This window comes from Peromyscus maniculatus, chromosome 6 (assembly GCF_049852395.1).
Source record: "Peromyscus maniculatus bairdii isolate BWxNUB_F1_BW_parent chromosome 6, HU_Pman_BW_mat_3.1, whole genome shotgun sequence".
Lineage (NCBI taxonomy): Eukaryota > Metazoa > Chordata > Mammalia > Rodentia > Cricetidae > Peromyscus > Peromyscus maniculatus.
In genome coordinates this window covers 66,448,912-66,469,046 of record NC_134857.1, presented here as the reverse complement: position 1 = coordinate 66,469,046, position 20,135 = coordinate 66,448,912, and the positions used below count along the sequence as shown (strand labels likewise).

The window sequence follows — 20,135 nt, the reverse complement described above, 5'->3', positions numbered from 1 at the left end:
AGGCGTGTGCCACCGCCGCCGCCACCACCACCCAGCTCACTTGTTTTCTTTAAAAAATAAGTTAAATATATAACAAAAGAATAAATATAGGATGGTAATTTAGATTGTTGGTCAGCCAGATATGACAAACGACTAATTCTAGCCCTTGAGAGGCACAAGCAGGGTGATCATGAGTTAGTTCCACCTGGGCTACATGGGGAGACCCTGTTACAAACAACAGAAAGATTGCTGCTGGTTAGTTTTTGAAAAGAAGACAACCAACAGTTACTATTTTCTGAATTATGAATTTGAATCATTCTGAAAAGAATGTTGGTGAATTATTACTTGTAGTAGATTATCCCTACTATATATATAATTAGGATTTGTTATTTTGTCTTTTTTTTTTTCCAGAGCTGAGGACCAAACCCAGGGCCTTATGCTTGCTAGGCAAGCGCTCTACCACTGAGCTAAAATCCTTAAATCACTTAAATCCCCAACCCCTTAAGATTTGTTTAGAATCATCCAGAATGTTCCCCAGACTCATCTTGGATTACTTTTATCTGACACATAGTTTGGAGATGGCTTCTTGTTACACAGCCTTACGAACACTACAGACCTGAAGTGTAAGCAGTCATAGAGAAAAGAACTATCCATTAGTGGACGAGCTCAAGCTTGAGTTTGTAGGTAACGTTGGTATACAATGTCTACATAAAACAGACTGACAGGACTTCTTCTCCACAAACTGTCCTCTTAGACAGTGTCATATAGCCCAGGCTAGCTTTGAATTTACTGAGTAACCAAGCAGTCTTGAACTTCTGATCTGCCTGCCTCTACCTCCCAAATGCTGGGGTCACCAGGCACACGTGACCAGCTTGGCTTGTACTTTTCTTTCTACTTGAAAGAACATTTCAGGGGCTGGAAAGATGGCCCAGTGGTTATTAAGAGTACTGGTTGATCTTGTAGAGGACCTGAGTTCAATTCCCAGCACCCACACGGTGGCTCAAAACCATCTGTAACTCCAGTTCCGAGGGAACCAACACTTTTTGACTTGCATAGGCAAATGGTACACACACACTCACACACACACACACCACTCACATAAAACAAATCATAAAAATTTCAGAGTTTTAATTTGTTCTGTGCAACCAATCCCTCCCCCTCCTCTCCTTCTCATTCCCTCCTTGTTTTCCAAGACTCTCCTGCATCAGTCTCCCTGTACTGGGATTACAGGAACACCCGGGGGCTTCTTTTTAATGAGTTGTATGAGCGGTTGTAAACTTTTACAGGCTAAGAAAATATCAAATATATTTTAAAGACTTATTTTTTTTATTCATATCTTTGTGTCTGTATGAGTGAAAGCCACCTGGATGCAGGTGCCCCTGGAGTCTGGAAAAGGGTTTCGAGTCCTCTAGCTGAAGCTGCAGGCAGTTGGGAGCTGCCTGTCATGGGTGCTGGGTCCTCTGGAAGAGCAGGATGTGCTCTTATCTGCTAAGCCATCTCCCCAGCCACATAAACGACTTTAACAGCTGAAGAGAAACACACCATTTCAGCATAATACACGGAAAAGACGCTGGATTGGTCAGCAGCGGGGCTCGGCACACTTAGGCTCTGCAGCGGCCAACTCCTTTAACTTGGTTGAGTGCTGTGCTAGAAAAAGACCTTGTAATGAAAGGAGAGGCCCCTAGATGGTGGCAGTGTTCTGAGGGAGGCTCTGGATTTGGTTTCTTCCACACAGTGAAGTAAAAAGTAAGAAGAAAATGATTTCCCATTAGTTCTGAAAATCAGCTTATGAATTCGTTCAGTGACATTCGAGATGGCACTGAATCCTGTCTTGTGGCCTATGTGCATCTGATATTAATTAAAAGAAGCCATTAATGTTCATACCAAAGTGAAAATAATCCCTTGTCCCTGACCCACGTATCCACCACTGTTTTCTCAGGCTTATGTACTCAGATCGAAGAAACTGAATACCAACAGCGATTTTTTAGGGACACTGCCTTGTAGTTTCTAAGTAAAATGTCAGTTCTAATGGTACATTTTGATAAATACACTAATATTCTCTCTCCTGAATGTTACTGATTTCCAAGAGCAATGAAAGAAATTACATTCTTACTGCAGCAAGGTATACAAGGACATCGAATGAGACACCTCATCTTTTAGGGTTCAAAGGATAACGTACTGGGTTGGGGGAGTGTAGCTCAGTAGTAGAGTGCTTGCCTATGTACAGGGACTGGGCTCAATCCCCCATACTGCAAAGAAAAAAAACCAAAACCAAAGGACAATGTATTAAAAATGGCCTCTTCAATTTTAGCCTAATACAAAAATGGAGCATTTCCGGAGGTTTGTATGATGTGTGGTTTGGGTGTGAAGGTGTCCCCAGAAGGCTCACGTGTTGAAGGTTTTGCTCTCTATGTAGAGGCACTACTTAGGTGTGATCGGGTCCTGACGAATGAACTAATCCTCGACAGATGGAATCCACTGATGAGTGCACAGCTGAGCGGGATAATTAGGCGGAGGAGGAAGGCTACCGGATGTTTCTTTGAAGAGCGTGTCTTCTGCCTCGCCCTCTCTTTTCTCTCCTCCTCTTCCCTACTCCCCGCCACCCCCCTTTCCTGCTTCTTCTTCTTCCATGGATTGCGTATGGTGAAAAGCTCCCCGCCCTGGCATGGCTCAAAGCCACGGTGGTGGAGCCAGATGGCCTTGGACTGAAAACTCCGAAACCAGGCCAAAACAAATATTTTCTCCTTTAGGTTGTTCATAATCAGGCATTTTGTCACAGCTATGTAAAGCTGACTGACAAAGACGAACAATATCAAGCTGTCAACCAAAAATTTGGAGACAAACTCAACAATCAGTCCCATTTCTTTCTTATAAAGTTTCCTCTGCATACAATTATTTTTCTTGGAACATTGTTGATATTTGCCTTGACTTCAATCAATATATATAATAAGAAAGTACCTATGGAAACCCCACAGCTACATTTTGCTTTCTACTAGTTCAGAGAGAAATAAATACCAAGCAAAACAGAGCATGGTAGAGTGAAATGACAAAAAACTGAATTTGAGGGGTTGGAGAGATGGTTCAGTGGTTAAGAGTGCCGACTGTTCTTCCAAAGGTCCTGAGTTCAATTCCCAACAACCACATGGTGGCTCACAACCACCTGTAATGAGATCTGGTGCCCTCTTCTGGCCTGCAGGCATACATGCAGACAGAACAGTGTATACACAATAAATAAAAATAAATCTTAGGAAACAAAACAACAAAACAAAAAAAAAAAAAACACCTGAATTTGTTTCAATGTATATTTCTGTCAACAAAGAGGAAAGGTATTGGGTAGACTCAAGAGAGTGCTGTTGCTGCCTGTGGAAGTCATCCATCTGTCTGTCCAGCAAACCTGCCTAGCAAAGAGCCACCTCACCCACCCGTGCCAAGGACTGGAGACACAATACTAAGGAAGATATCATCTACATTCTGAAAAATGCAGCATAGCCTGAGATAAGGGATTGGAAAGTTCAGTTCAGTTTATTACAGTGTCAAGTAGATATACAGCTATTGCACTTATCATTCTGCTTACAGAAGGCCGATATTTAAGAGGAATTTTTTTCTCCAATAAAGATAGGTTTTTCAGAATCTTTACTATTAGATGTTGAAATCTCACAGTCAAAGACACGTCATGCCCCATTCCACACCCTTACCCCCTTTCTCTTGTACAGCTGGCTACAAATGAGAATTTAGTTCGGATCACACTTTAAGTCATCCTAGTCTCATGATATTAATTTGAGTGAAAACTGACAAGAATTTTCCCTATACACTCTTCACCCAAAACGTAGTAGAAACTCCAGGTCCTAAATTCCAAAACCAAATGCCAGGGATAGAAAATTTAGTCAAAGACAAAGTAAATATTACTTCCTTACAGAAGCCACGTGTTCCGGTAATCACTGTTTGCCCAGCTTTTCGGAGAATGGGAAAAACACACAAAACTAAGACGTGGTCCAGCACATGGAACTCTTCTCAAAAACAGAAGAAAGCCACGAACCTTGTTGGGAAGTGTCTCACATTTCCAGTGAAACGTTAACCCACTGATCCGTCAGGAAGATTGTCTTCAATCCATTTGGCTTTAGTTTGTAAACTGTAATTGATTCAGTCACGCAAGAGTCACTTTTTAAGCTCAGAACATGTTACCCCGGTCAGCAGGAAAGTGGTTCTTGTGTTTACTCCAATAACTGCAGAGATGAGCTGGGGGTGGGGGTGGGGGTGGGGGTCTGCACCAGCCTTCAGTCCTCTTAAATTATTTTTCCTTCTGATTATATTGAGAAGAAATGAGCTACGAGGCCTTGGTACTGTTTTTCATCTTACTGTTTGCTCTGTATTCTAAGATACTATCCATGATTCATAATGTACTACTATAACAAGACACAGCTTTTATGTATTACTGGGGTAATGCAAAGAAAATGAGTTTTCCTTTGGGTACCAGTAATTGTCAAAGGAATGATTGCAGACTCAGAAAGTGTGCTTTATAGTAACCCTGTTAACATATAGTATAGACGGACGAAGAGATAGGTAAGTGTGGCATGTCTGTGGGAGGGTTAGTTGTATTAGCAAGGCATCTCAGGGATGGTTTTGGTTGTTTTGACCCCTTCAAGTCCCTGGACAAATGCTGGGAAACACAAGGAGCATTTGGGGGGACATGAGCTTATTTCCCCACCTGCCTGTAAATGCTCCACCAGTTACCAGACTATCTGTCCTGAAGCAAGACTTTGCCCTGGGACGAAGACTAATGTGCTCAAGCTGTTAGCGTTCATATGAATACCAAAAACAAAATTCAGATTACCATCCATGTCCTGATAGTTACAGCATGTAGAATGTCAAACGTCCTCTCTTTAAACTAAAGTAGAAAATGAAGAAGCATGGTTAACTGATGGGGAGAGGGGACGAGTACAGTTCCTGCTCGTCAGCCTCCCCACGCTGGCTGCCATCACCAGATGATTCCCCAGGGGACGTGTGCGTCCGCCTGCCATCCCCACTAACGTTTCCTCACTCACGGTTCACGTATACCTTCCCACTCCGAATGAAGCTAAACTATAAAACCTACACGTCTTCCGCTCTCAGAAATCCTAGTGTACCACATACATCTTAGAGACTTCTCTTTCTGTTAAAAAAATAGTGCAAAATATCTGATAGTCAAAGTGAATGTTCAAGTGAGTGCTCGTGCCAAGGATCAGCCAAGCTTCACCTTCAGCTGACTTGTAGAAACTGAACGTAGTTTTTGGGAAATATTCCAGATCTTCCCATGAGCTCTCCACTCATCCAGTCATCATCCACGGGCTCCAGCTCTGTTATTACATCTCCAGCCTGGAGGAAGACAGGAGTTAGAAATCATTATTGGTTTCTGCAGGGTATAAGCACAGAGCGCAGCCTACCTGGAGCGGCGTGAATAATCTTCTCTTTATAGAACTCATTTATCTTGATTTGCAGAGAGGATTAAATGATAAGCCACACAGATGATGTATACCTAATGATGGCATTTGCTTGCAGGCCTCTTTTTCTCAAAGTAAACTCAGTCCCCCACCACTGTCAGCGTAGCTTCCTGCTCATGTTCACAACCCCTAATCTGAATCGCTCTTTAATCAATAACAGTATCAGCTATACACACAAAAACACACATATTTTCACCTAACAAGGGTTAACAGAATACCTACTACGTGGAAGACACTGTTCTTGGTAATACAGGTATAGTGTAGGAAATAACAGACTCACTCTAGAGTGGGAAGACAAGTAAGCCAACAGAGAGAGACAGAGAGCGCGGCTTGGCCACTCATGAGGGCCCAAAGAGGGACACACTGACTGCCATGCTTCCATAAGGATTACAGATGAAAGAGTGAGCCATATGCTCCCTGTGTGCTTTGTCCTAGTCCCGTTCCTTACAAAAGATGAACTTATTTAAATAACTGGACTTCTAGAGATGAGTACTATTAGTATCCTCATTTTAGAGAGATTTTTTTTTTAGTGTGTGTGTGTGTGTGTGTGTGTGTGTGTGTGTGTGTGTGGTGGGTATGCATGTGTGTTCGTGTTTCTGTGTGTGGGCTCGTGTGTGCACAAGTGTCTGTGCATGTATGTGTGTACACGTGGAAGCCAGAGGTTGATGCCAAGTGTCTCCCTTAATCATTCTCCACCTTATATACCGAGGAAAGGTCCCTTACTTGAACCCAGAACTCACGGACTCAGCTGGTATAGCTAGCTAGCTTTCGTTGGGGGTCCCCGTCTCCACCAGACTGCCCTGACCTCCTGGCATTTACGTGGCTCCAGGGCATCTGAATCCCAATCCTGACACATGCAGCAAGTGCCTTACCCACTGAGTACCTCCCCAGCTCTAAATTTCCTTGTCTTGTAGGTGAAGAATCTGAGGCTCAGCTGTCACACAACTTGTCAGGATTGCACATACAATTAGCGTAGAGCTAATTCAAACCTCAGGGTATTCTAGGGCCCATATTCCTAACAAGAGGCTATGAGGCCACCGCAGTTCACAGTGGAAAGTTACTGTAAAGCTGCTTTGTATCAGCCTGAGCATATTACTCTTTTAATTCTTGCTCCTAACAGTGTTTCCCTCTAATGTGTGGCTCATTCCATCCCTCCCTAGCCTCAGCATCCATTTTCATCCAGTCCCATCTTATGTGCTTTGCCGTGACACAGAACACTGCTTCCTCCTCGTCTGTGTTAGCCACAGTGCTAGTGTGTCCTGCACATGTGAAAATTATCATTCCTTTGTCAGACGGAGACATAGGATTGTGTTCCTTATGGTGTCCAGTAACTTCTCAGAGCCTGGCTTTAAAGTTCTGCCAAGGTCAAAGTTGACCCTAGCTACTTCAAAAAATATCTTTACCAGGATAAATGGATTTCTTTGGAGCACTACTACACAGCTGTCTGCACCACTTATTTGATTAAAGTCTTTCCTTTATGGAGAACGGACTGAAAACATGGCAACTATCAGATGTCATTTATCTATTCTGCTTTACTTAAATATGTAAAATTTTGGCTATTCAAAATTTGTTGCAAATAAGTTACTTCTTATTTAAAGAGTCCCTTAACAACAACAACAACAACAAAAAACCTCCACAACTATTTGATTTACAAGCCACTCATTCGTGAAAACAACCTGCTCTTTGTGGGGTATGCTGTGGATTCTATGACTCGACATAATGAAAGCCATAACACCCCGAAAGTTTGAATTCAGATTCTTTACCTACAACAATATCTTATCTGGAGACAAGGAATAAATCTTGAGCTGCAGATTTGTAAGGCTGAGAAGGAGCAAGACATCAGTTTCCAAACTTAAGGAGTGTGTGGATGAAGGCATCAGAAAAAGATTAAAGTTACTAGAGATGCCTGCCATTTATTAACAATATTTTATAGTAGAAATGCTACTTTTTTAAAAAGATTTATTTATTTATTATGTATACAATATTCTGCCTGCATGTATGCCTGCACACCAGAAGAGGGAACCAGATCTCATTACAGGTGGTTGTGAGCCACCATGTGGTTGCTGGGAATCGATCTCAGGACCTCTGGAAGAGCAGCCAGTGCTCTTAACCTCTGAGTCATCTCTCTAGCCCTAGAAATGATATTTTAATCTAAAAAAACAGTCTTGGGATAAAAGAACTATCACAAAGTAGGAGTTAGCAACTTCACCGGCACCTCTCCGGCAGCCCTGCTCGGCTGGCTAGCACCGTCTCTTGCTCACTCTGTGTAGACGAGTGAAACCTTTGTTGGGGCAGTTCTCCCTTCTGGGTCTCATCTTCTCCCTCCGCTTCCGGAGGCTTCCATTCTTTGCTTGTGATGGAATGCCTTCAGAGTCGGAGACTTTGCCACTGTGCCACAGCTCTTGGACAGCACCAACTACACCCGTCTCCTACAGTGCAGTCCCAAAGCTCTCTCTGCCCGCATGCTTTCCTCGGACCACGGCGCAATAGGAACGTACTTCATTCCACATCCGGGAAAATAAGAGACACTTTTTTTGGTAAGGAAGATCAGGGTTATATTTGGATATTCTTTACAAAAAAATCTCCACAATTCAGCTCAGCACTTTGGGGCTGTTTCCCAAAGCACTGGTGGGTGTCTTTGTGGACAAGAACAGCTCTTATCAGGCTACTGTGGCAGACAGTAGCCAGAGCTATCGGACTTCTCCATCCAGATGTTAGCAGCAGGCTGGGAGGGCTGAGGAAAACAGTCTTAATGAAAACTCCCGTATCGAGATCTGATATTATAAAGCCAAGCTACAGGGATTGTTTGAAGGCTGTGATTACTACGCTCAGGTTTTTCCCTCAGTCCTTAAGTGACAGTTGATGATGCGAACTACCAGGCCTTAATCAGGCCTTACTCACTTGTTCTAGACCCCCCCCACCCCCCATCCCTCCCACTCCCCCACCCCCCTGCTTTGGACAAGGTTCAAGCTAGCCTCAAATATATGATCTTTCTACAGTCTGCCTCCTGAGAACTGGAATTAGAGGACTGAGTTACCATGCCCAGCTCTATGCACTCTCTTCCCTTACCTAACAATTAGGGTCTGAGAACTCTTCATTCTTAGGTAGTGATCAACATTCCATTCATATGTGTATTGCAATGTATGTAGTGGTAGTGAGGTATAAAAAGATACGCAGTCTGACCTTGAAAGAGAGTTCATCTTCGTTTTCCCCGAGGAAATCATACAGGGCCTTGACCTTCCTCCCCTTCAATACTGTGGTAGCCACATTTTTTGCCTCAGCTGCAAAGACACAAGAAGCTCAACTATGCGGGAAGACAATCACACAAAACACAAACATCCTAAGAACCTGTCTTGTCACTCTTGAAATATTTTCAATTAGTTTTGAATTTCTTTAACTTGCAAAAAAAAAAAAAAGGATGTTCACTTAGCAGGAAAAGAATTGTCCAAAGTCTATTAGTCGAAGTCTGCCATTATTTAGTGATATCTGTATCTTTTTCCCTCCACATAGCTGACATAGAAGTGTGGGAGTGATTTTATTGATCATCTCCTCCCACTGCGGGTAAGAAACCAAAGCCAAGCGTGGATCAGAGGTAAAGGAATATGCACTGTTTAAACCTTGGGCCCTTGGAGAGTACGTCACCTCAGCGGCTGCCGTACCTGGGCAGGGCTGTACAAACACCGCGGGGAAGATGCCTTCCCTGTCATGCAAGCGGCCCCGGTACCAGGCCGAGTCTAACCGCTCAAGGATCAGGATCCGGTCTCCACGTTTGAAGGACAGGTCCTCGCTGGTCTCTGCCGTGAAGCTGTGCAGCGCCTTGCACCACTCTCCAGAAATGCCGCTCTCCTGTTTCAAAGCGGGAGTCTGGTAAGGAATGTGAGGGTTTATCCCAAGGCTTCAAAGATGATGAGGAATAAAAGCTAAGGGGTCATGGGGGCTGGTGGGATGGCTCAGTGGTTAAGAGCACACGCTTCTCTCCCAAAAGCCCAGAGTTCAGTTCCCTAGGACCCATCAGTTCACAGGCAGTTCACAACCATCTGTAACTCTAACACAAGGAGGATCTAACACCCTTGCTGGCCTCTGAGGGCATCCACATGCAATGTGTAAACATACTTAAATAAATAGATAAGTATAAAAAAGAACAAAGGTATTATAAGTTCAAAACCTGAAGTTTTCTTCAAATTATCTAATATTTTATGTTACTGTCAAGTTTCAGGAATAAATTTCCAATAACTTTTTCCTTAAAGTATAATTTTAAGTGACAAGTGTGACGGGATTTGTGGTTTTGCTACTTTTAAGGAACATGTAATATTTAAGCAGAAACGTTTCTCTTGTGATCTATTCTAAGATCACAAGAAGAGAGGCGACTTCTAATTCTCCATTGAGAACATCTTCTGTGGTGCTGGAGAGATGGCTCAGCTTTGCAGAGGACTTAGGTTTGGTTCCCAGCACCCACATGACGGCTTAAAACTGCCTGTCACCCAAGTTCCAGGGGAAAAGACATTCTCTTCTTGTCTCCACAGGTTCCTGCACACACACACACACACACACACACACAGTGCACACACAGTACACACACACACACACACACACACACAGTGCACACACACACACACAGTGCACACACAGTACACACACACACACACAGTGCACACACAGTACACACACAGTACACACACACACACACACACAGTGCACACACAGTACACACACACACACACACAGTGCACACACAGTACACACACACACACACACAGTGCACACACAGTACACACACACACACACACACAGTGCACACACAGTACACACACAGTACACACACACACACACACACACACACACACACACACACTCGGAGAACACATGGGGCTGGAGAGATGACTGAGTGCCTAAGAACACTGATGGTCTTCCAGAGGACCCGGGATTGGTTCCCAGCACCCAATGGTGCCTCACAACCCTCTGGGACTCCAGTTCCAGGGGAGCCGATGCCCTGTTTTGGCCTCCCATGGCACTGCCTGGTCACGATGCACAGAATACATACAACAAAAATACCCACTCAAATAAAAGATAAAATAAAAAAAAAGAAAACTTATCCATCAGGCACAGTGGCGCACACCTTTAATCCCAGTCCCTAGGAGGCAGAGGCAGGCAGATCGCTCTAGAGTTTGAAGCCTGTCTGTCTACATAGCAAAGCCATGTCTTCAGCTTCCCAGTGCATTAGAGGAAGGTTCTGCCCTGTGAAGAGGCAGCTCTTCCAAGCTGGACGGGAACTCCAGGTTTCAGAACCTCTAACAGGCAGTGGAGGGGACAGGTCCAGAGCAAGGGCTGGGCAGCCAGGCAGGCAAGGGCTCCAGATCCGGCTCTGCCATTTCCTGGTTTTGTGTGACACCAGGCTTCTCTGGGATTCGGTTTTATTTAAGGGTTGCTGTAGAGTCAAGTGTGGGGACACAGAGGGAACGCTTTCCACGTGCCTGGGGGAACACGTTCTACTTTCCTTCTCAGTAACTGCTCGACCAAAGCAAAAACCAAAAGCAAAAAAAAAAATAAAACAAAACAAAACCCTTACCTGCTAGGTTTGGTGGCTCACACCTGTAATCCCAATACTTGGGAAGCTGAGGCAGGAGAATTGCCATATATTTGAGGCCAGCTTGGGCTATAGAATGAGATTCTGTCTCAAAACAAAGCACAAACCAAAAATAAAATAAAATAAAATAAAATAAAAAAGGAAAAATAAACAAAAAAACCAACCCAAACAAACTAATAGTGTGGTGTGTGTGTGTGTGTGTGTGTGTAGGTCATGAAACTGGAATGAAGATCACGAGAGAGGAAGAAGAGCTTTAGGACGAGAGGAGAGACAGAGGACACCAGGCGCGGTTGTGCTTGCTTGTGTTATCAGGACTTGGGAGGTAGAGGCAGGATGATAAGGCGTTCAAGGCCAGCCTGGGCTACACAGATGCTAACTCAACACCCCTCTACACAGAAGAGAGCATGGAACGGAGCACATGTGACATGAAAACAGACATGGGGACGATTTGGGAGGAAGAAGAGGAAGGAGAGACCAAAAGGCACAGCGCCTGTTTTCTCATTTTCTGTCAGGGCCTGCACGGCTTCCCAAGAACTGTATGTACAGTGTTATACCAACATCCATCTACTGCAAACGTTCGCCATGTAACAAGAAAAGTGGTCTCATACGGGTTTCTCTCAATAATTTAGTATCAGTTCTCCCAGGGTTTAGATGCGAATAACTACAGTTATTCACTCAAGCAGCCTACCTGAGAATTCGAGCCAGGGTTTTCATTTTTGGTCTTTGGTGGCACCTTTGTGTCTACATTAAAAAAAAAAAAAAGTCAGATGAAAAGACTGTATAGAGGGAAATTGTTGGGTGGAGTAAGAGTGTGGAGCCTGGGATTCCAGACCAGTCTCTTTAGGTGTCAGCTTCCTGGGACTGTTTATTTAACTGTAGGCCAGGACTCACAATTAAGTGTACAATCCACTGTCTAAAAGTCTTGGTCATTTCTCACATGTAGCCATTGCTAACTACCCAAAACAATAAATAAAACCAGTTTCCAACGTAAATTACCATTCAAAGTAAGTTTTCCTTCTACCTAGGAATACAATATGGACTATTAAGCGTCTTAAGTGTTATTAATCACTGGTTCATTTGAATTAGACGAGGACACAATAAGCACGCATATTCCCCATACTCACTTAAAATATTTGCACCAGATGTGGGATGATCCTCAACAAGTTCCACAAAGTTAAGGGGGAAGATCCCGGTTCGGTCTCGAATCTCTCCTCTAGCCCATTCCTCATTCACATACTCTTTGAGAATAATTACTTCTCCCTCTGAGAAACTTAACTCATCCTTCTGGTCTCCGATATATTCGAACCGGGCAACACATCGTGGGCCTCTGGACAAAGAAGAATATGGGTATGGGTTAAACTTAAGAGCATTTACAAAAAATAAAGACCCTAATTGGCCTTCCTTTCAAGCTATCATTAAGCAACACTTTTTGTTTGCTTTTGTTTTTGTTTTTCGAGACAGGGTTTCTCTGTGTAGCGTTGGCTGTCCTTGAACTCACTCTGTAGATTAAAGGTGTGCACCACCACCTGCTGGCTCAGCAACACTTCTCAAGACAGAAAAAAGTGACCGGGTGGTGGCGGCAGGGGTGGCGGTGCATGCCTTTAATCCCGGCACTCAGGAGGCAGGGCAGGCCTCTGTGAGTTTGAGATGACCTGATCTACCGAGGGAACCCCAGGACAACCAAGGCTACAAAGAGAAACTCTGCTCGAAAAACAAACAACAAAACCAAAACCAAAACCAAACCACAACAAAAGCCAGAATAAAGTGTTCTCTAGTAGTAACTTTAAAAAAAGCTTTTCAACTTGCTTCAGTCTTTCAATAAATATCCTGTTTACTATGGAACAAGGTATATTTGCTCTATGAAAAAAAAACTCCCACGAAAATACATCTAAAAATGTCTAAACGACAAGGCTAATTTCTAGATAGGGAGGCTCTTCACACAGACGGGCCAGGTTCAAGGGCAGAGACTTCAAGAGTCATTCCAGACTAGCAGCTGACTGACTGGTAGTCTACACTGCACATCTGCCTTTTGGTCAGTTTTTATTTAATTACAGAGCCTCCCCAGACTCCATGTGTCTGTGTCTTTGTGCCAAAGTCATGCATGGCCCAGTCTGAACCCTTTCAATCACGAACACGCTGGGATTGGGAGTACTCCCCCTGAGAATCTCAGGGCAAGACATCAAAGTCTTGCTTAAGAATGAGGACAGTACAGAGGAGCATCCGCCAGGCAGAGGGGACGCTCGCTCTGCACTGACCGCACCAGTGAGCTGAAGGTACAAAGGAGCCTGACAAGTGAGAAGGCCAAGGAAAACAGAAAGTTGGCAAAACACGTCATCTTCCATCCCCTTTGTCGCTCTGCAAGGATTGTGTACTGCCTCTAAGAAGGCTGTGTTCCCGAGACTGGAACACCCTTCCGTGATCTGCAGTTTTGATGGAAAAATAAGAGACAAGCGGAGACAGAGCTTGGCCCGCAGAAGGCTTGATTTAATACCAGACCTTCGATTTGGGGCCTCAGAAAGGAAGTGTCAGCAGCAGAAATCTAACGAGAAAACAACCGTCTGTAACGGAAAGGCTGGCCCTTGCTGAATTCAAAGTCTGATCGGAGCCGGGTCAGTAGATCAATGGCCGTTCAAGCCTGTTTAAACTCAGCCTGCCCGGGTGGTACCCGTTGCTCAGAGTAGACATGCAGCCTGAAGTACCAATGACTGGATGCTGTGGCCCCGAAAGTTTTCTTATTTGTGATAACCTTTGCATTTATTGTCTCCAGTCCCCTGGGAATGCCTCCTTATGCCTGACCTATTCACAGACAGGTTTACAGTCTTCACCAGGTAGTGAATTGTACTAATTTGCTCATTTAACTAGAATATAAAGCTGCATTGTGGCGGGGCTTTAAATCACACAAGAGTTACGACGAGGCATAAAAGGCGCATAAATCCCTGGAAAGGTCTCATGAACACAGGAACACACAGGAAGAGGCCACAGCTTAACTCCTCTCTCACCTTTGTCTAGTCCTTAAAAACAAAACAATACCAGAGACGTCTACCAGGGTGCAGTTTCTTGTTTTCATGGGTGGGATTCGAACCCAGAGCTGTATACATTGCTAGGCAAGCATCTGGCCACTGAGCCGGGCCCTGGCCTCACCTGGCTGTTTTTTGTAGGATTCACAGTTCTCTAAGATAGATATATTTTTCATGAGGAAAACAGTTGAAGTTTCTAGAAAAGCTGCTAACAAACACCAGGAAGCCAGACTAAAAACTCATTGATGACAAGACCATCTCTGCAGGCTGCAGCCAGGCCAGGGCAAGTTCCCTGAGACTGCTTTGTCGCTGTCCCCAGGCCTGCATGGAAGGCTGCTTCAGCTGGCTTCTATCAGCCTGCTGCACGGACTTTTAAATGTGCTTCTTTTTTAACAGTTTTCTTTTTTTATTCATTATGTGTATGAATGTTTTGCCTGAAGTATGTATATATGTGAACCACATGTATGCCTGGTGCCCACAGAGGTCAGAAGAAAGCATTGGATCTCCTGGAACTGGAGTTACAGATGGGTGTGAGCCACATGTGGGTGCTAAAATCGAACCCAGGTCCTCTGTAAGTTGCTCTTAATTAATGAACCATTTCTCCAGGCTCTCCTTCTTTCCTTCCTTCCCTCTCTTTCTTTCTTTTCTCTCTTTCTTTTCTCTGCCCCCCTCTAAAAGGTGTGGGTGTGCATGTACACACCTCAGAGGCCAGCAGAGGGCACCAGATCCCCTAAAACTGGAGTTGGGTGATTTGTAAGCTACCTAGTGTGGGTGCTGGGAATTGAACTTGGGTCCTCTACAGGCGCAGGATGCATCCTAACCACTGAGCCATGTCTCCAGCCTCTCACTATCACATGTTAAGCAAATAAAATTTCCTTGGAATTGAAGACACTGAGAATCTGGCTAACCACGCAATGGAAATGATTAAGCTTAGAAATCCTTCATTTCTTCCTCCTTTTTATTTTGTACAAAAGAACACAGACCAAACTTACTTAGCACAGTGAGACGAAAATGATTCTCTTTTTCCACTTCTTCCTTCTGGAATATCAACCTAGGAAAGACAAAATCAGGGTAACACTTGCTTCTTTTTCATAGTTTGGTTGAGATAAATTTAATATCCAGTAATTAGGAAATGCATGATCACAATTCAACAGGGAAGCTAGCTGTTGAATGTGTTGGAGGTATAGTTGCTGAACACTAAGAAAACCAAAAACTGAGTTTTGGAAAAAATGTACAGGTTCAGCTGGATGTGGCGACACACTCCTATAATACCAGCACACAGGAGGCTGAGGCAGGAGGATCATGAGGTGGAGGCGAGCCTGTGCTACAGTAGTGAGACCCTGTCTAAAATGCTCTTGTAACACCAGCACACAGGAGGCTGAGGCAGGAGGACCATGAGGTGGAGGCTAGCCACCTCAGTAGGAAGACCCTGTCTAAAAGGGGTGGAGGGAGAACAGCTCCTGACGTAGTCCTCCTTGAGCAACCAATGACCCTGCTGCCATGAGCACATCAACATCATTCTATCCCTGAGAATTTCCTACACTCTATCCAAGGACAGCCATCAGCCATCAGGTCACAAAACTGTCGCCCTGTTCAAAAGAAGAGCAGGATATGGCAACACTTCCCGGCCCCCAAATGAGGCGTTTGATCAGATTTGTGGATTCTCTCCATATTTTGAAGGGCACTTTCCCCTTCCCTACCAACAGGGTAGGAAGAAAGCAGTACGTACTAAATGAGTGTCCACTAAACGCCAGGCACTTCAGTAAACAGCAGAGCCGGGCTGGAGTGAAATTCTTGGCCATACGCATGCAGTGAAAAACTACTTAAGGCTATGAGGTCTATATTAGATCAATGCCCTTTTAAATAAATTCTCTAAGTTTGATGTTTTAAAACAATTTTTTTAAACTTGTGGGCTTAGGAATAACATTTATACCAATCATGTGGCCGGCTGGGTGTGATTGATTGCAGTGTGGTAATTGTGCTTTTTAAAGCCCCGTTACACCGAGCAGAAGAAAAATGGAGAGTGCTAAAACTAACATCACTCTTAATATTAATTTAGGGAATGTGGTTAGATTTCTCCAAAGAACCAGGCCATATCTACACCGGGCAATTCTGAAGATCTACATTTCATAATCCAAGAGACTCAAACTCTTCTCTACTTGAAAAATACAGATTTTTCTGTTAAACTTTTTGAAGTTTCTGATGTAATGGAAAATTATCGGTTTTTCCCCCCTTCAAAATAAGCTGTTAACTTTTAAGCTAGCATTGGCATTTCATATTATCAATAGGTTATATCAAGGAGTGAGTCATATTTTTCTCATTAATACAAGTACTCAAGGAGCAATCTTGTTTTGTCCCCATGTTTCGCAGTCACTGAGGCTTGGCATGAAAACCGTCAACATACTGGAGCGTGTTCACAAGTTAAGCTATTAGGCGCCATACACTCTTGATGCTTCAACATCATTTTCTCCAACCAGACTTGAAAATATTATGTGAAAAACCGTTAGTGGACCACTACCTCCAGCGAACGTGCCTTGGTCCCCTCAGACTGACATGGTACCTCAGCCCCACGGAACACCCCCTCAGAACTGCCTAATAGCACTAGACTCATGTTCACCGAAGAATCCACGAACATCCTTAAGTGCTTCAGAACCCTCCAAGGTTAAACGATCTACCCACTGATCATCCTTCATCGGAGCATGGCGGGCTCAGCTGTGCGCACACAACTGAAGATAATGATCCACCCCCCCCACCCCCTGACTCTAGCAGCAAGGGGTAGGGAGGGCCCTGTGAATCCTTATCTCTTCCATAACTGCTTGCTGACAGAGCCAGTCTGTGTGGGCAAAACATTTATTTTAAAAATGTCCAAATGGCAATGATCAAGAGAAGATGGAAAAGAGGAACTCACGACTTATAGTTCCTCTTTCTCACCTGCGAGTCTCACTGAACCAGTGCCTCTGTGGCCAAATAAAAGAAACAGAACCCACTTACAATAACTTTGACGTAATTGGCAGGAAAGACGCCAGTCTGGTTTCTACATTGCCCTCTGTACCATTCTGCATCGATTTTTTCGAGAAGATAAACAATTTCTCCAGATGTGAGACTCAGATCATCCGCCTGCTCTGTAATACAGAATTAGTGACACACACACGATGAATTACCCCAGCCGCACACGTGACTAAAGGCGGAGAACAAAGCAGCATTTAGATCTGTCCACAGCGGCCCTATATTCTACTGATCCTAAGACAGACTAGATTACATGGGTCAAATTATTTATTTCATAACATTTTATTTAAAAATTTTGATATTAGAGGGTCTCTTTTCTAAGACCAGATTAGATATATCCACCAAGGGAAACAGTTTTTAAAACCACCATTGTCCTGGCCAGTGGTTCCCTCTGTGCCAATGTAAGCCTCTTGCTGAAAACACATTCAATACTGAAAGGCCTTTATAGACATGGCATGACACACTGACCATTATTCCTAGTCACCCTTAAAAGCCATTCCAACTTCAAATATTAACTAAGGGAGTACTACAGCTCTTCAGGAAGAAAATTTATCTACACTAAAATAAAAACCAGCCTGCCAAATAAATATAAGTAAGTTGTAAACAGTTTTTTTTAAAAATTTAGCAGCCTTGGCTATGAAGGATAACTTAAAATGATTACAAAAATCTAATATTTTGATCTCATAGGTAAGTGGTGGGTGAGACACATTAAAAAATCTTTTTTAAAAACCCATTTTGTTAAATTAGAATTAACTTCATCACAAGTTAAACAAGTCAACATTCTAGCCTGAGCCCCTGAAGGATGCTGTTTTGAGCTGTAACTTCATCACAGAGTTAAAGTTTGTAACTGGTAAGCAATGGCCATTTTTCCTTTGTATGGGGGACCCCATCCGTCTCAAAGGATGGCTTTTCAGCTAAGCCTTCTGCCATGGCTGGGTGCACGGTCCCTTCCTGAAGGCAGAGTTGATGAATAAGATAATATCCACAGTCAGGATTCTATAGGCACAGACAACCAGGAAGGAAGGCTTTGACAGGGCATCCCAGGGCTCCATCAACTTACTATTCATGTCCTTACCTGCTGGGAAATCGTGAAGGACCACAGCATGGGGAACACCACTGTCCACAGGCTTCTGAGCGTGGCCTGAATCCTTGGGGGGAAAACAGGGCTGTGAATGGAGTGTGCAGGATAGAACTGGTTGCATTATTCACTCTGAGACCATTTTTTTTTCTTGTTAGAGTCCCCCCAAAAGAATTGCTATGAGCACCAGATGCGAACCACACAGGTGAGCTAGACAAGGGAATCATTATCACCTGGAAAAAGAATGTGTCCTTGCCAGAGAGGGGGCAGAAATGACTTTCAATTGCATATTATCAAGCATTTCTTTCTCTCTCTTTTTTTAAAAAATAATTTAAGATTTTATTTATTACATATATGGTGTTCTGTCTGCATTATGTCTGCATGTCAGAAGAGGGCACCAGATCTCATTACAGATGGTTGTGAGCCACCATGTGGTTGCTAGGAATTGAACTCAGGACCTCTGGAAGAACAGCCAGTGCTCTTAACCACTAAGCCATCTCTCCAGTCCCCATTAAGCATTTCTTTTCAAGGATTTACTTATTTTATGCATGTGGGTGTTTTCCCTGCACTTATGTCTGTACATCACACAAGTGCCTGGCACCTACAGAGACCAGCAGGTGGCGCTGGATCCCCTGGAAGTGAACCTGTGTCCTCTACAAGAGCAGTAGTAGGTCTCTTAACCACCAAGTCCTCTCTCCAGTGCCCTAGGCATTTTGATCTTAAAGGAAGAAACGAAAACAAGACAGAGCTTTAACTTTAAGAACTTTAAAGGAAACAAAACTAAACACCAAAACACTTATCCTACCTCGAAGTGGTGAGATTTAGCCACTTTGCCTTCCAATGGTCCTTTTCCCCTTCAACTGACCAACTTAAACCTTAAAGGGCAGAGCTTTCAACGCTAAGCCCACCCCGTGGAGGAGAATGAAGCTCTGTATTTATGTTCTTGCTTTCTCCGGTGAAAAGAGCTAATGACTTCCCACAAAAGTATAATTCACAGGAGAAACCACTTCATTTATTACCACTTAACTCAATACATTCTCCAGTCTGAAAGCAATGTTATCTACCATGCTTGGCCTTTCTATTTAATCTGAATGGCTTATTCAACAGCAATTCTGAGTAAATTAGCAAAGAGAATGTAGTATTCTTTAGCTAGGTAAACAACGGCCTGGATTAGCTGGAGGAGAGGGTGAGTTTGAAGAGGTACACTTCAGGACTGACAAGCAGTTGCTTCTCTGGCTTTACTTTGTTTCTTATTCCTCCTCCTCCTCCTCCTCCTTCTCCTGCTGCTGCTATGTGAACCAGGCTGGCCTCAAACTCATAGAAATCCTCCTGCCTCTGCCTCCCTAGTGCTGGGATTAAAGGTGTGCGCCACTTCCTGTTTATTTTGTTTCTTGAGACAGGAGGGTCTTGCTATACACCCCAGGTAGTTCTGGGACTCACTATATAGACTAACATGGTTTCAAATTCATGATGCTCCTGCCTCAACATCCTGAGTGCTAGAATTATGGGTGTGTGTCACCACACCTGGCTTCTTAGCCTCTTTATATGAAGAAACAGGCTTATCAATGACATCATCACCATCATCAAATCCAGTTAAAGGGTGTAGCTTACTTTCTTTGGTGGTCCTGGGGATCAAGCCCAGGGCCTTACTCACAGGCAAGGAAGCATTCCATTCTAAACCCTTGGGGGGGATGTTACTTAAAATTCTTCTGGAAGGAATGGCCCACTCTTCCCACCCTGTAGCATTTCTGTCAGATTTTTCCTGAATCCATCTGCTCTTTTAACCAAAATGCACCACTGTGGCAAACTGTCTATTCTTAACACAGGTAAGCAGAGCTGTGTCTCAGGTCGAGACAGTTATGGCTGATGCAGCCTTTTTACATCAGCTTACCAAAGCAACACAACATCTTTTTAGCTCCTGCTCATTGCTTTTGTTTAAACAATGAGCAACACGGGAGTTTCGGTAATTGTGAGCTATTTTAGATCTCCAGGGG

General features: G+C 43.8%; 1 protein-coding gene across 5 annotated transcripts in view; it reads right to left on the bottom strand.

Moving 5' to 3' along the window:
• Positions 1–3,475: 3,475 nt before the first annotated feature.
• Positions 3,476–20,135, bottom strand: part of Sh3d19 (SH3 domain containing 19) — a 169,984-nt gene continuing 153,324 nt past the window's right edge. For all 5 annotated transcript variants that reach the window (XM_076574343.1, XM_006985332.4, XM_042279230.2 and 2 more), the window contains 8 exons: positions 18,139–18,211; positions 17,049–17,179; positions 15,050–15,108; positions 12,165–12,367; positions 11,729–11,781; positions 9,116–9,302; positions 8,640–8,737; positions 3,476–5,331 (listed from right to left, as the gene is read on the bottom strand). In XM_076574343.1, the coding sequence (XP_076430458.1) occupies positions 5,215–5,331; positions 8,640–8,737; positions 9,116–9,302; positions 11,729–11,781; positions 12,165–12,367; positions 15,050–15,108; positions 17,049–17,179; positions 18,139–18,211 (921 nt within the window). In that variant the 3' untranslated portion in view covers positions 3,476–5,214. The remainder of the gene's footprint in view (positions 5,332–8,639; positions 8,738–9,115; positions 9,303–11,728; positions 11,782–12,164; positions 12,368–15,049; positions 15,109–17,048; positions 17,180–18,138; positions 18,212–20,135) is intronic.